General features: G+C 34.2%; 4 protein-coding genes across 7 annotated transcripts; 1 reads left to right on the top strand and 3 right to left on the bottom strand.

Annotated features, from left to right (window-relative positions):
- Positions 1-508: 508 nt before the first annotated feature.
- On the bottom strand, positions 509-4315 carry WNK7 (Protein kinase superfamily protein). Its single transcript, XM_020357703.3, has 8 exons — positions 3675-4315; positions 3428-3532; positions 3312-3349; positions 2856-3083; positions 2537-2757; positions 2190-2347; positions 1655-2099; positions 509-1549 (listed from the first exon to the last, which is right to left on the bottom strand). Exons 2-8 carry the CDS (start codon positions 3530-3532, stop codon positions 753-755), a joined length of 1992 nt encoding a protein of 663 aa, XP_020213292.1. The 5' UTR covers positions 3675-4315; the 3' UTR covers positions 509-752.
- Positions 4316-4891: 576 nt separating this feature from the next.
- LOC109796752 (uncharacterized) lies at positions 4892-5725 on the bottom strand. Its single transcript, XM_020356528.3, has 3 exons — positions 5488-5725; positions 5315-5403; positions 4892-5218 (listed from the first exon to the last, which is right to left on the bottom strand). The coding sequence occupies exons 1-3, from the start codon at positions 5645-5647 to the stop codon at positions 5087-5089; spliced, it is 381 nt and encodes a 126-aa protein (XP_020212117.1). The 5' UTR covers positions 5648-5725; the 3' UTR covers positions 4892-5086.
- Positions 5726-6140: 415 nt separating this feature from the next.
- On the top strand, positions 6141-10325 carry LOC109796751 (TLD-domain containing nucleolar protein). Its single transcript, XM_029270801.2, has 7 exons — positions 6141-6401; positions 6472-7065; positions 8244-8428; positions 8690-8928; positions 9041-9240; positions 9579-9704; positions 9801-10325. The coding sequence occupies exons 1-7, from the start codon at positions 6246-6248 to the stop codon at positions 9897-9899; spliced, it is 1599 nt and encodes a 532-aa protein (XP_029126634.1). The 5' UTR covers positions 6141-6245; the 3' UTR covers positions 9900-10325.
- A 1264-nt stretch (positions 10326-11589) lies between these two features.
- Positions 11590-14512, bottom strand: LOC109797781 (protein kinase family protein). Of its 4 annotated transcripts, none has more exons than XM_020357916.3 (8): positions 14138-14505; positions 13729-13846; positions 13586-13644; positions 12772-12836; positions 12569-12662; positions 12422-12502; positions 11969-12080; positions 11590-11892 (listed from the first exon to the last, which is right to left on the bottom strand). In XM_020357916.3, the coding sequence occupies exons 1-8, from the start codon at positions 14360-14362 to the stop codon at positions 11879-11881; spliced, it is 768 nt and encodes a 255-aa protein (XP_020213505.1). In that variant the 5' UTR covers positions 14363-14505; the 3' UTR covers positions 11590-11878. The 4 variants fall into 4 exon arrangements, with proteins under 4 accessions (XP_020213505.1, XP_020213504.1, XP_029126633.1 ...); XM_020357915.3 differs by having other exon boundaries at positions 11590-11873; positions 14138-14498; XM_029270800.2 differs by lacking the exon at positions 12422-12502 and having other exon boundaries at positions 14138-14512.
- Positions 14513-15188: the final 676 nt, after the last annotated feature.

The raw sequence follows: 15188 nt of genomic DNA, 5'->3' as shown, positions 1-15188 counted from the left end.
AGATGGATACTGTCCAAACTTCACTATTACGTCAAATTTTTTTTTATTGGGTATGTGAATCTAACTCATCCAAATTAAAAGTATAACTTGGTTTAGATATATTTAAATTGTATTAACTTATAAAGAATAATCCAACCATCATAAATTCAAATTTAAACCCAATAATTTTTAAAAATATCTATATAAATATAAGTATTATATGAAAAAAATACCCTCCTTCTTTAATGTTATTTTCATTTTTATAAATATAAAATTATAAATATATGTCAGCTTAATAACATAATCTGATATAACTCGAGTTTAGCTGAATTAATTTAGATCACGTTAGTTAAAAAAAAATATCTCGACAAAATCAATTCAACCCATATTGATTAAATTTAATTGTTTTTTAATCAAACTAATTTCATAAGCATGAGATTAGTTAACTACTATTGGTATGTTTCTTTGCAAATGAACTTACCTACCGATTAACTAATTCAGGCCATGCAAAGCAAATAAGAAGAGAGAATACATGAAATTGATTTCAATCGCACTTTCAATTGTGTTGGATTAGTTCCAGACTTCCAGTTATTTTCTAACATGACATTAGGGATAATTTTCAATAGATTTTTGCAAAGAAAATTCCTTGCTACAGTGACTAATAAGTGAACCTTTTCATACACAAAGAACTACTTACAGTTGTTACTTACAAGGATATGGAGAAGAGATGAAACACTAATAATAATTATTACATATGAGAAGGGTGAAAGAAATTATTTTATGCTTGCATATTTTTGTGACAGTCTCCTGCTGGTCTCTGCGATGGCCTGGTATCTTCTTTTTGATAATTCTTTAATTGCATCTTGATACTGCTGTTCAATCATTTCTAACTCTATTTTGAACTCATCCTCATGTTCACACGAGCAAGAAGCACTAGTGGGATAATTAAAGGATTTCATTATACCATTGCTTTCTAAGCATGGCAACTTACACCTATAATCAGGTGATGCCCCCATTTCAGAAGCAAGTGAGCATTGACTATTAACTTTAGGCAAGTCACAGTCTGTAAATCCTGATTTAGCAGACATGAATGAAACTGTAGAAAAATGCTTATCATTGAAGTCAGATGTTTCAGAAGTGTATGAAATATCAGAACAAAAATCATCTTTCTTTATTGCTCTTTGAAAATCATTGCTTGCTTGAGACAAAACCTCGTGAAAAATCACAGTATCATGGTTTTCCTTTTCTTCTGATCTTCCTGGTGAGGTTGAGGAACCTACATCTTCGGCCACATTTTCGCTAAAATCTTCTGAGTTTACTCTGTGTTTTGCTAACTCTGATTCTTTCCGTTGACTCGGATGAGTTAGTTTACCAGTACAAGAAACTAAATGATCAATCGCTACACAAGGTTTCCAATTGGGAATCAAAGTTATCAATAATAGATCAATTAACTCTGCTATGAATTTAACACTTTGCTCAGAAAGTTCTAGTTGCTCAACCATTTCACTTGAAACTGAGATGGCAGAATCACTGTCGAGGTAGAATATGAAATGGATATTTCTTGCTCGCCCTGTATTTCATTGTCAGAGACCTTAACTTTCCACCGATAAACTCAAAACATGATATTCAGAGTAAAATTCATTAAGAGTAAACATCAATTATAAGCTATACTCACCACTCTGATCAGATATGCGGAGAACCAATGACACCGAGTTTTCATCATTTTCTTCGCCTTTTAGAAAAAATCTGTCACCTTCATTCAACCTTCGTATCTCAACACAAGGGGAAGATGATGTATCATTAACAGAATCAACAGAGTTATAAACTAAAGTGGTCAATGGAAGCTCAGTGGCATCACCAAGATCCATTGAAATGGATCTAACACGTGTACTAGCAGGACCTTCTGACATCAGACAACGATGTTCGAAGGCTCCATATTTTGGAAGAACAATATCTGGTAATGGAAGACGACGATTCTTCAACGAACCATTCACTTGGAGAAAATGGTCCATCAGAAGCTCCTTTGCTGACGATCTTTGAGGTGCTGGGACAAGACATTTCTCAATAAATAATTTTACTTCTGGATCTTTGACTCTGGCAAGTGCAGCAGGCTTTATGCCCTGCAACATGAAAATTATATGACAATAATAGTATATGTAAATCCCAGTAATAGCCTAAAGAAAAAGAGTGTTATCAATAAGAATACGCACAGATGAAACTTTCTTGTATATCTGAGCTGAGTTTCTACATTCACGGTAAGGATATTCAGACGTAACCAACTCAAGCATGCACATCCCAAAAGAATATATGTCGGCTAATTCATTATAATGTTCATCATACAGTTCAGGTGCCATGAACTCCGGGGTTCCTACTAGGATTACATATGTGTAAATACAAGTGGTGTAGAAATCAAACAGCAATGAGGCAAAGAAGTCAGAAAATAAAAAACTTCTACCAGTTCCCTTTTATTACAGCTGAGATGGAAAAAATATTAAATTCTTGGTTATGTTTTAAAAATATAAAGGATGAAAAAAATGCAATAAAACAGAAAACATACCAATTACACTCTTGGCATTAGTCTGCTTCAACAAAGTTGCCAACCCTAGATCTCCAATTTTAACTTCTCCCCGGTGACCATTAATAAATATATTATCACACTTCAGGTCCCTATGCATAACAGGTGGGTTGTGAGAGTGGAGATAGTTTATACCCATTAAAATCTGCCTTGCCCATCCTTTGATAGCCTTCATGTCAACCTTCTTGTGTTTCTGACTATACCTGAATCATGCATCAAATCCACTAACCAAAGGGCTGATCTCAAAAAAAAAAAGGGGGAAAAACAAATGAAGAAAATTTATAAAGGATAGGGAACACACTGTCTAAGGCTCCCTGAGGTGAACAACTCAGTTATCAAGTTAAGATTCCTGTGCTTTTCATCGATCCAAGAATTGTAGAACTTTACTATGTTATCGTGCTTCAGTGTCTTCAAAAGACGTACTTCTGAGTACAGCCTCTCTAGGCCACCTGGTGACTGTAATACCTCATCAATCTGAACTTGGCTCCATGCAACTTCAAGTCCATTGATTTCATCAAATGCCTTGTAACTAATTAACCACAAATAAAGGAAAAAAAAATGTATACCTCGAACCGAATTTCACCCGAGCAATAAAATTCTTAACGGAAACCATGAACCACAAAATACTATGCATTATGTTCTAAACTGAACAAGGCGTTGAAAATGTCATTGAATTTTGTATGGGAGATAGCAGTTAACCTTGAAGTAAAACTAAAAAAACATAATAATAAAGAAACACAATGCTAAGAAAGGATACACAGTCTTGAAAGCTCCTTTGCCAATGACTTCTTTATACTGTTTTGAATACAAAAAACAACATGATATTAATGCATGGTTAGGTTTTCCTTGGGGGAAAAGCACACGATTACGTACCCTAATATAGCGACTAGTGGGATCAATTTCAATAACATTGGGATCAGGAGGCTCTTGAAGGCCTGCTGCACCCTCCTCTGAGAATTCTGATTCTGTCAAACTCATCTATATTGTGAATGTACGATTTCAAACATTTAGAATTGAAACTATTAATGAGTAATGAAGATGGGTATAAAAATTTAACGAATTGAAAGGCAAAAAGTTGCATGCCCAATAAGAATTGGATAAAGGAATTAATACATTGTACCTTAGCGCAGGACCTTTTGTCTCATGAGGAATCCAATAGGATTTAGAAAGAAAAGAGGACATCAGAGAGAGAACGGAACCCAAATGCAAAGAACAAAAGGGGGGAGAATGAGATTGATTGAGAATTGCATGCCACCACCTCCTCTTCCAACACAAACATTTCTCTCTCTCGCTAAAAACGGATAAAACTTGCAAAACACTAATTTCGAATGCCATCCCTATTTATACTCTATCTCTCTCACCTACAAATTTCTCCTCTTCACGTATCCTGTAAATGTAATCATTATCCTATATTCTCTCTCTCACCTACAAAATTCTCCTCATCTATCCCTTTAATCATTATCCTATATTCTCGTATTATTATTGATCTATACTAATTACTAAATATTTCAGTCAACATAAATGTTTACTGGCTAATTTTTTTTCATGCTCAGGACAAATTATTCCTACATAATATATGTTTCTCAGTCGAATTCGTTACAGCTACATCAACATGTGCAAATTGAGGGAAAACAATTGTGAGAAACTGATAATTATACGGTCGCTCTTTCTATCCTCAGTAATATAGGCAACTTCAAAGGTGTACGTCACTTGTGAAAAGGCAATGTTTCGCAGCAGATTTGTAAAGTAACCAAATCTTTTATATTTTAACGATGAAAAATTAATTCTCACACCTTTTAATAAGAAATGCAAATATATATATATATATATATATATATATATATATATATATATATATATAGCAATTACATTCACCAATTAAAATAAATAGAAATTAATTTTGTGAAACTCTAAGCCAAACGAAAATCAATCAACAAAATGAATATTAAATTAAGAGCAATGCTATATATATTATTAACCACTAGAGGACGAAATACACGAAAGGTGTTATTATTTTTTAAAAATATATATATAAAAAATTAAATATTTTTAATTGTGTAAGCTCTCCCATAATCAGATTTCTCCACCTTTTTACATGACCGTCAGCATCCCATTCATAAACTCCATGATGTGTTTAACCATTTAATTTCGTTAAACCCAAAAAACACATTCTAAAACACCAAACCAAAAAATAATATTTTCTGTCTTCTTGATTGATCCTGATTTTTGTAAGTTTTCAACGGCAAACAAACATACACTTAATCATCGATCATCGAAGATTGCAGCATTTGATACTTGCTGCGGCCACTACATGAAATGAGCATTATAACTGATACATGCATAAAGCTAGAGTGATGAATTAATATAGGCAGCAATGGCATAAATCTACATGAAATTGTAAAAATATACAGTAGGATACAAACTAGAAAGCCGAAACATAAAACAAATACACCGCTCTTAACCGCAACACTCTCAGAGCAATGGTTTAGCTTTCACTTATTGTTTAATTAAGTTGCAGTAGAAGCCTCCTCATCACTGCTGCTTCGAGACTTTATCCAAAGCGTCAAAAACGTATTGCTGAGTTACGTCTTCCACAATCACCGTCTTATCTCTAGATTTAGAACCAGTGCCTAAAGAGACTTGTCTTCGTTTCACGCCTAAAACCTGCACCGCCAGAAGAAACAATGTTTTTCGTAACAACGCCGTTTTCACATCAATTATTTTAATCGCCATAAAATACGGAACCAAAATGTTACTTACAGAACTGATGTAATCGAGAAGAGCCGCATTCGCTTCGCCGTCCCTCGCAGGTGCGTCAATTTGCACTCCCACCGCTTCGTCGCTCATATCTACTTATTAAGCAAAATAAATAAATAAATAATCACAATCGCATTAATTAACTGAGATCGAAGAAACGAGAAAGAGAAAGAGACCGGTTACGGATGCGGATTTGGAACCAGGTTTGGCGTGGATGGTTATGGCGACGGAAGAAGGAGGCATGCACCGAATACAAGACGGAAAATTATTAGGTTTTTCCGACGGCGGTGTTACCCTAGGCTCCGCCTTTGCCTTTCCCCTCTTCGCCGGCGGCATTTTTTAAAACGACGTGTTTGCGTTCAAGGTACGCCGTCGTTCTCTTCTTAATTAGTAGCGTTTTATGTTGTGCTGGAGTACCGTTTCAAGATGCACTTTGTCACACAGGATTAAAATGTTTTAATTATTAATTAATTCACCGCGTTAAAATACACAACAAGCAAACTTCGATGGTTCTACTGATGTTTGCGGTTGATTTTCAAAGTCTAGAGCGGTAACAGTATATTTGTAGTTATTAATAATAAAATTAATGACTAAAATTTATAATAAAAATATATTTTTTAAAATAAAATAAAAATTAATTATAATATCAACGTAATTTTTTATTAATAATTATTAATTTACTTTATTTTTCAAAGGATAATTGTGTTATTATAGAAGAAATAGATCGAATAATTAAACAATTAAGCAAAAGTGTAGAGAAGTTATAAATTAATAATAATTAAACTAATTAAAAATTATCAACGCTAATCGCCCTTTGGATGTTCTAAAGGGTCCATTTAGACGTTTGATAAAGATTTCGGATTAATTTAACAAGAAACTACCAGAAGATTGGAGAAACTAAATCCGATTTTCACGACGCGACACGACGCCGGCGATGGGAGCGTCCACTTCGGCGGAGCCGAGGGTTTCGGCGGAACAGCACGAGGCGGAAGCCGTCGCAGGCTCCACTGGAGCTCTTCCAATGCTTCAGAAAGCGTTCTCCAAGCTCGCCAATCCCGAGACAAACACCGTTCCCTTAGAAAATCTACAGGTACTATTCAGAATGCTCGATGATCATTTTTTCCTTTTTCATTGATGACGTGTAATCTCGGTGTTTTCAGCAATGCTTTAGTTTCGGTCCAAGTTATTCCGGAAACAGCGTGCCTGATTCGTTTCCGGTGTTGTTGGATCACCTAGGCTCGTCCCTAGTGGGTCAATTTTTCGTGCCTGACAAAGGGGGAATAAACTGGGTTGAATTTGTGAAAGGTTATAACAAGTGCTGTGCTAGGGTGTCTGCTTCGGTTTCGCTGAACATGCTTGTAAGAGTGTTCGTTGCTATCTCACAAAGTGCGAAAGTGCCTCTGCATTTGGAGTTTGAATCCGGGGATGATGATTGCAAGATTAACGGGCACCTTCTTCCCAATCACGTGTTTCTGCTTCTTTCCGTGTGTTGGGTTATGTCGTGGGGCTCTAGAAACTTGAAAGGGGAAGGGAATCTCGGTCTACCGGATCTGAATCATTTTTTATTGTCGGTGATCACATCGTGTGCTGGAGTTGACAGTGGTTTGAATGTGTGGGATTGTGATATCTCCAGCTTGGAGGTTCAGCTTCCTGCGGGCAAGTTTGTTACATGGGTTATGAGTACCGTGCCGTGCCTCCCGGATTGCTTAAGGCAGTATTTTCATGCTAGACTGCAAATGGCTGCATCTGCCGGGGTAATTTCTGTGTTTATATTCAATGGTTTCAGTCATCGTCATGATTATTTAGTTTTTTAATCACCACTTTAGGTTATGTTTTATTCATTTCTTTACTCTGAATGTGACATGATTAGTATCTGACTATCTGCCATTCTTCGTTGATTACATTCATAGTTGAAATGTGTTTTCTGACTATGCTTTGTTGCTTGTGATTTAATTTTGCCCGTCCTATTTTTTTTGTTTCTTTTGCCTTGAGTGATCCATGCTGAAATTAATTTGATCTGAAACTACTTTCGAATGTGCTTTCAAACATACAACATTCACCTCGTAATCTATGGTTGGAAGTTTTTCCACTTTTGATTGAAATTTGAAGACTGCTTCGTTTTTTTGAAAAACCTGATCGTAAGAAATTGTTTGATTTGTTGTATAGTCAACCAGCATGGCATACAGGAATTGATCAATGATATTTTCTTTAACATTCATACTGGAGTTGATCAATGTTTTGAAGTCCTGTCAACCTTAAACTTATGCTTTCTTATTTAAGCTTACCATTATAAATAACTAACTCCTCAATTCAGCCTTTTAATGTTCCACGTTTGGATTTTTTGAATTTCCAATATTTGGCTTTGCTGTAATTGAAAAGTGTTGTTTTGAGCCAACCAGAAAGGCTAATTACATACGGTTCCTACTTTTAAGGAATATTTCAGTTTTTTTACACACTTGTAAGCATTTTTCCTTACAACTGCAACCTGGGTATCTCTTCTGGTATGGCAAAAATTCCATTTACCACTTGAAGTAATTATGTCCATTTATAATCAGTTATTAGTTGATTAACTATTAATACAATGGCCTGAGGAATTATAATGACATTGTTTTACTGTCTTATTATTACTGCTGAAATTTCTTAGGGTTATAGTCTCTATTACACTTGCTATTCCTTTATCATCTGTGAGAAGAACAATATACTTTGCAAAGTATTTTTCATTTTTTATTGTTATTATTATATAGATAGATTATTGTGTCGTTGCTATTTTGTTTTTAGTTCAATAATATATTATATTTCTTATTATATTATCACCTAAAACAGTGTAGCAGTATACCACTCTCTTTTTATCTTCAGGTTCTATAGGAGAAAAATATGTTGAATATGGTTCTTAGGTGTTGTATGATTAAATAAATCTTTGACTGAATGGCAGGCTGAATTAGCATCCTCTAGTTCCTCCTCTGTTGGAGATATTTCATCAACAGCTGCATATGATTATATTTTGACCCAAGGAAGGGCATGGGCAATTTCTATTACACAGAGAAGTGCAGTAAATGAAGAGATTTCTAGAGCATTTATAAGTAGTGGAGGTGGAATGGATGATATCCTTATTTATCGGTTCGCATCCCTGACCCTGAATCATAGCTTCATCATGCTCTTGTGCTTTAATAGTCTTGAACACCTGTCAATTTTCTATTTCTTTTTTCATTTGTTAAAATGAGGGAAAAGGTATCACGGTCATTTATTATGATGTTCCCCTAATTTGTTGTCTATTGACATAGAGTATATATGTTGCACTGCAACATTAATAATTTTATTTGAGACTTGCCTGTTGGAAAAGGAAATGCCTATTGACATCGAAAGTTTACTGTGTTATAGGTCATCATCTCATGGAAGAGGACTTGGCAGATTTTGGTCTCATGTTGAAGGTTACAAAGGTCCTTTGTTAATTTTGATAGCTGCAAGTTCAGGAGATGCCCAGGAGGAAAATTCCATCAATAGGAAATGGGTTATAGGTGCCTTAACAGATAAATGTTTTGAAAATAAAGATATCTTCTATGGAAACTCTGGATATTTATATTCTATTAGCCCAGTGTTTCATGCATTTCCACCTACTGGTAGGTAGTAGAGGTGACAATGTTCCTTTTGTTCCTGTTTTCTGTCTTTTTGTGGGGCTGTGATGGAATTTTGTGAAACCCTGAAACCAATTATGTATGTTACTATTGATAGGTAAGGAAAAGAATTTTGTTTATAGCCACTTGCATCCTACTGGTAAAGTATACCAACCACGGCCAAAGCCAGTTGGAGTTGCATTTGGAGGAACTCTGGGAAATGAGAGAATATTTATAGATGAAGATTTTGCAAAAGTGACCATTCGCCATCATGCTATTGACAAAACCTACCATAGTGGATCCCTCCTTCCGGATCAGGTATAATTCAATTGCTGAAAACACTAGCAGTGTGAATATAGAACTTGTAACCGTGTACTGATTAATCCATGCATAAAAAATAGCTAATCCCGTATGTTCTCTGATGAATAGCGTTTTTTAAATTCTTTTAAAAAGACTAATTATGCAGTGAAATCTTCCATGCTGGCCTCCTGTGATATTTCCTGTCATTATATCATGATAATGCATTCAATATTTGGTTGATAAATTTTTTTGTAACATTGAGAGTTTTGGTTAAAATTATCATGGCCATTGACCAATAACAAATTGCACTTGTCTTCATCTCCAAATTTCTGAGCTGTCATTAACTTATGTTTCAGGGTTTCCTACCTGTTGATGGTCTGATTTCAGAAGTTGAAGTTTGGGGTCTTGGTGGGAAAGTAGCAAAGGAAGTGCAAAACTCTTACAAGAAGAGGGAAGAACTTTTCACTGAGCAAAGAAGAAAAGTATCCTACCTTATCCTGTTATTCGATTAGTTACAAATATTAACTTTTGATAAATGAAAGAACAGCAATTACACTTGTTATCATTCTATTTTGTAGGTTGACTTGAAGACATTTGCAAATTGGGAGGATTCACCTGAGAAAATGATGATGGACATGGTGTCTGATCCAAATGCTGTTCGAAGGGAAGACCGTTGAGTTGAAGAAAAGTTAAAAGGCATAACCGTGGACTAAATTCCACGCTTTACGTTGTTATTGGTCATTATTTTTCAGGCCTGTGATTCTCAAGTAGCTGTACAGAACACAAAAATATGTATATTAACAAACATATCGTTTAGTGCACTATATGTGGCTTGTGTATGTTTACGATATCATCCTCAAATAGTCAAATGGGATCAGGGTTCAACACCATTATGTGCATTCATTACAAGTCAAACGAGGAACATGGCTGAAAGTGTAAACCAGAAATCGTCGGGCGAGATAGGACCCTTGTGTTCAGTGTATATTAATAAGTGGAAAGCTTAGGTTATTCACCTCACCCTTCCAGCAGGTGTATTTCAAAGTTTCTAGCATCACTTTTAAACAACGTACTCGTCTACACGTTATATTATTGACATTTTTATATCTTTGCATGCAACAATTTTTCATTTTACTAGTATCGACATGTTTTGTCCATATATATAAATCTGAAGTAGCAGATGACATGTTGACATTGCGTTTGCCTGACCCAAGTACAGCGTAAAGTGTAAGCGTGTGGGCATGCAGAATACTTTAGCATTTTTTAGTATTCTCTTAAACAACTGCTAATTTACTTTAAACCTTGGCTCGGTGGCTGTTAAAGCCACAAGCAGCGTGTATTCTTAGGAACGTCATCTACCATAATTTATTTATTTTTCAAGTTTCTATTACAAACAAGCACACGACAAAGTATGACACAGTTGAGTATGAAAAGTATTGTTGGGACAGATACTAGGATGATCTCTGACTTGAAATAAATAGTCCAAGCTATTGGTTGAGGGACGTGTAAAGTAACCATAAACCAAAATTAGGCTCCGTAAACTATTTTATGTTGACTATTTTGTTTAACTTACTTAACTGTTGAATCAAAAGTTCATTGCCAAGTAATAACTTTTTATATAGTTTACAACCAAGATATAAACAGATAATGACCCAACTTTTACTTAAAATAAATTGATCTCTTTTAAGAGTTGCTTTTCAAATTAAATCGATCATTCAACCGATAAGATATTAGTTCATCCATAATTAAATTGGTATTAATAAAGTAATAATAATAATAATAATTAAATAACATAAAAAAACTAGTTAAATATAATACTGTAATTATACAATACTATAAAATTTAAAATGCCTCTATCTAAATTTAAATTTTAATAAATTATTTGCTTATAATAACAAGTTTATATTTAAAAACATCAAATTCATATATAATATAAAACTTATAATCAAACGTTGATAATCAGTTATTAGTTATCTATAATTGACTATCAAACACTTTCAAGTTGCACAATTAATTTTCTATGCTAATTTGCCGGAAAAATAAATGCAAGACCAATAATGTCTTTATATATCTTCGCTCAACCATTTACTTGATATCAAACCCATGGTCTTTCAATTGTCGCTGCCTCTCTTCCGTATTTCTTTGGTAATTCGACGATACCAAACATAGGGTTACTGTTCAAGAATTCCGTCTCTGATTCCATTCTGATACCCAAGAATGCCAAACAAAATAAATTCTATCTAATTGTTTATTGATGAAAATGCTTTATTATGCACTTTTCTCTCTATAATGGAACATTATGGGATTAAAATCTGTATCACCATAAAAGGTGTGCATAGGCGTGGATAAATCTTAAGCACATGAAAAAGGTTATTGGAACTAAGAAATAATTTTGCCAAGCAGCTGAATATACAGGGAGTGTCATGAATACACTCAGATTATCCCCACTAGTAATACAATTATCCAATGTTTAGAGAGGGGAAATCAAAGATGGGAAAGAAACAGAAATGGCATTAACTATTACTGATACTTTTGAAGATGACTGCTATGGAAAGATCGTGAACACTTCAGATCCTGGTATTGCTGTCATCTTCCCACCAATTTTCTTTGTAGAAAGCTATGCCAATAAAATTCATCAAAAGATAGGCGCTCCACTGCATTAGGGTGCAAAAACTTCAGAAATAATTAGATCTTCTCAGAAAAATGAGTGAATAGGAAAAAAAAATGTAAAATAGGATATTTGAATGACCTGGATTTAAGCACAGTAACCTTGAACAAATATCGAGACAGTCGGGATCCAATCCTGAAAGAATCAGTTGAGAAAATGGAAGACAGGTGCAGGATCTGATGTTTTTCAATACCTGAAATCAGCATTTTATATTAGCAGTGACCACAAATAGGCATAATTTAATAGTATTACAGCCTATTTGAATAAATTTCTCCAAAAGTACTTATAGGAGAGAAAAATAGAAAGAAAAATAAAAATAAGTTTTTTTATAAACTAAAATTAACTTGTGCATGAATTAAAAATAAAATTGTAAAGAAGCTAATAGGGAAAACACTTCTACAAATTAGCTGATTAAGCTAATTTTAGCTTATAGAAAAATTTATTTCATTTTTCTTTCCTATTTTTCTCCCCTACAAGTATTTCTGAAGATGCTTACCCAAACAGGTCCTTAGTAGTTCAAAGTTATGGGGCTACCTGAACATTATTTCTGCCATTAAAAGGTGGGTAACCATTTAGAAGCTCAAAAAGAATGGCCCCAACACTCCACATGTCTGCCTATATTAATTAAGTAAATTTAAGTAAAGCCAGTTAATTAATGTTGAAAGTAAGAAGAGTTGATACCTTGTAATCATATCTCTGGAACCGAAGAACTTCTGGAGCCATGTATAATGGAGAACCACAAACTGTCTCAGCGTATTCACCTGGGCGTACAGTCCTCCACATTGTATGTAAGGAAAAGAAGTTGTAAAATTAGTGAGAGTATTAAATGACAAATAAATAAATTGTCTTCCTCTCCATATTCAATCCCCTAAACCAAATACTACCTTGAGAGACCAAAATCGGCTATCTTTAGCACTGCATCACCATCATGGCTTGATAGCAAAATGTTCTGATTCAACAATACCACCAAAGCAAACAAAATTTGCTACTGATCTCAAAATGATAGTCACTACCAGTAGAAGAAGTAAATTGAACTTTCGATCACCATTTTTACTTCATAAAAGTGCCATAGAGGATGAGAATGAGGACTAAAAATGCAATTTAACTTAAAGATTATCAAATATTAATTATCTCATCATTTACTTAATATTAAGTAATGGATAATATTATAATTTTAACAATTAACAAATAAACATTTAATAATTGGACCAAAATTGTGAATTTTATAAAATTAAAGAATTTAAAATTGAGGGGCCAAAATTGCATATTGGATACTAGGATCAAAAGAGCAACCTGGCCTTCTCAATAAGAGAATGGTTTCCCAGGCAAATAGGACAAAGACGTTACAGAAACCACTCCTACCGTTTACCATTTTTCATAGATTTAAGAGGCAAGGTAGTCTTAAGTTTTGAACCACTCCTAAGTTTAAACAGTTGCTACGAACAAAAGCTCAACAGATAAGTACAAAATTTTAAAACCCTAAGCAAAAGAAAAATGTTCAAAATTTCCAACTATAATGCCCTCATCTTGTTTTATTCTAGTCAAAGACTATATAGGAACTAATAGCACTCAGTATTTACTTAGAGATGAAATTAATTGCCTCTAAAAGTCATCGTCACATAAATGCTACAATATGAAGCATTTTGTACTGAATTCAATTGTATGTCAGGAAAACATATACAATATCAATATCCTTACCTCTGGTTTCAAATCTCTGTGAATAATACCGTGAGAGTGCAATACTTTTAGACCAGAGCCTGCATCAGATACCTCAGTTTATGGTAATTGGCATCAAAGTAGTGTTTTATTTCAAACATAACAGAAAATGAAATAAAAGTTACCAAGCTGCTGCATGAATTTTCTGGCCGTTTGTTGTTGAACCCTCCCATGGGTTTGAATATAAGAAGATAGATTCCCACCAGCACAAAACTCCAGGACCAGGTACACACACCCATCATCCTAACCACGAAACAAAAACAACAAGCTTCAACTAACGCACAAGGTGGAATCCAACAACCCCAGAAAAAAGTCAAAAAATTTTCAACACATCCCATTTGAAGATGAAAATTAACAAAAAGGGTAGGAAAATAAAGGTTTGATAGACCATTTGCTAATGAACTTTTGAATCAAACATAATTATAGTTAAGTCCTTCATTTTTTTTATATTTTTATAATTTAGTCTGTGTATTTAAAAATTTATTTATCAACCTAAAACCGTGAAACTTCAGAACATAAGTGAAAGAAGAGAACCTGAAAGAAGTGAAGAAGGCGAATAATATTGGGGTGGTTAACGGAGGACAAGAAATTGATCTCGCAATCCAAAGAAGCCTTGAGGTGAGGGTTGAGTTTGGAGAGGAAGACTTGCTTCACTGCCACGTCTTCACCGCTTGGTCTCTGTTGCGCTCTCCACACTGCGGAGAATGAACCCTCTCCGATTTTCGATCTGAAAAGGTAACACTGTTTTCCCAATTCCATTCCCTTTCACTCTATCCATTTATCACGCATCTTCTTCTCTTCCCTGACCACCTTCTCTGCCTCTCCCATTTTCACACCACAAATTCTAACTCTCACACACCATTTTTAATATATTTTATTCAAACACAAGGACACAAACAAGACAAGATTTGTTTATTAAATTTATCTATATAAAAATTATTAAATTTAACTGTTCAAATAAAATAAAAATATCGAAATTACGAAAATCATTAAATTCAACTGCTCAACTAAAATAAAAACATCAACATTACGAAAATCGCGGGAATATAACAATATGGTCGGAATATGTTAAAAAAAAAAAACTTTGTATTTACGAGGTCATATTGTATGTTGACAAGCAATTGAGATTATTATTATTTTTTTTTTGGCTAAATACTTAATTTGGCCCATTATAATATTTTAAAGTTTTAATTTAATCTTATTTTAATTTTTTTTTCAATTTGTTCCTTAATAATTTAAATTATTGCAATACCAGACTTTCTGTCTAAATTTTTTTAAATAGAATTAACTGTTGGCCACGTGGATGCCACGTAGATGCATAGGTGGATGCCAAATTTCTTTAATGCATATGAAACGACTCGTTTTGAAACCAAAACGACACGTTCTGCTTACACTCATGATGTATTAATTTTACATCTAGAACGGTCCGTTCTAGATGCAAAATTAACACACAACGAGTGCATGCAGAACGGACTGTTCTGATTTCAAAACGGGTCGTTCTGGTTCCAGAACGGGTCATTCTGGTTTCAGAACGGGTCGTTCTGGTTCTAGAATGTCAAACACAAACAGTCAATGATTATAGTTC

Source organism: Cajanus cajan, chromosome 6 (assembly GCF_000230855.2).
Source record: "Cajanus cajan strain Asha chromosome 6, NIPB_CcT2T_4, whole genome shotgun sequence".
Classification (NCBI taxonomy): Eukaryota; Viridiplantae; Streptophyta; class Magnoliopsida; order Fabales; family Fabaceae; genus Cajanus; species Cajanus cajan.
This window is presented reverse-complemented; position numbering and strand designations above follow the sequence as displayed.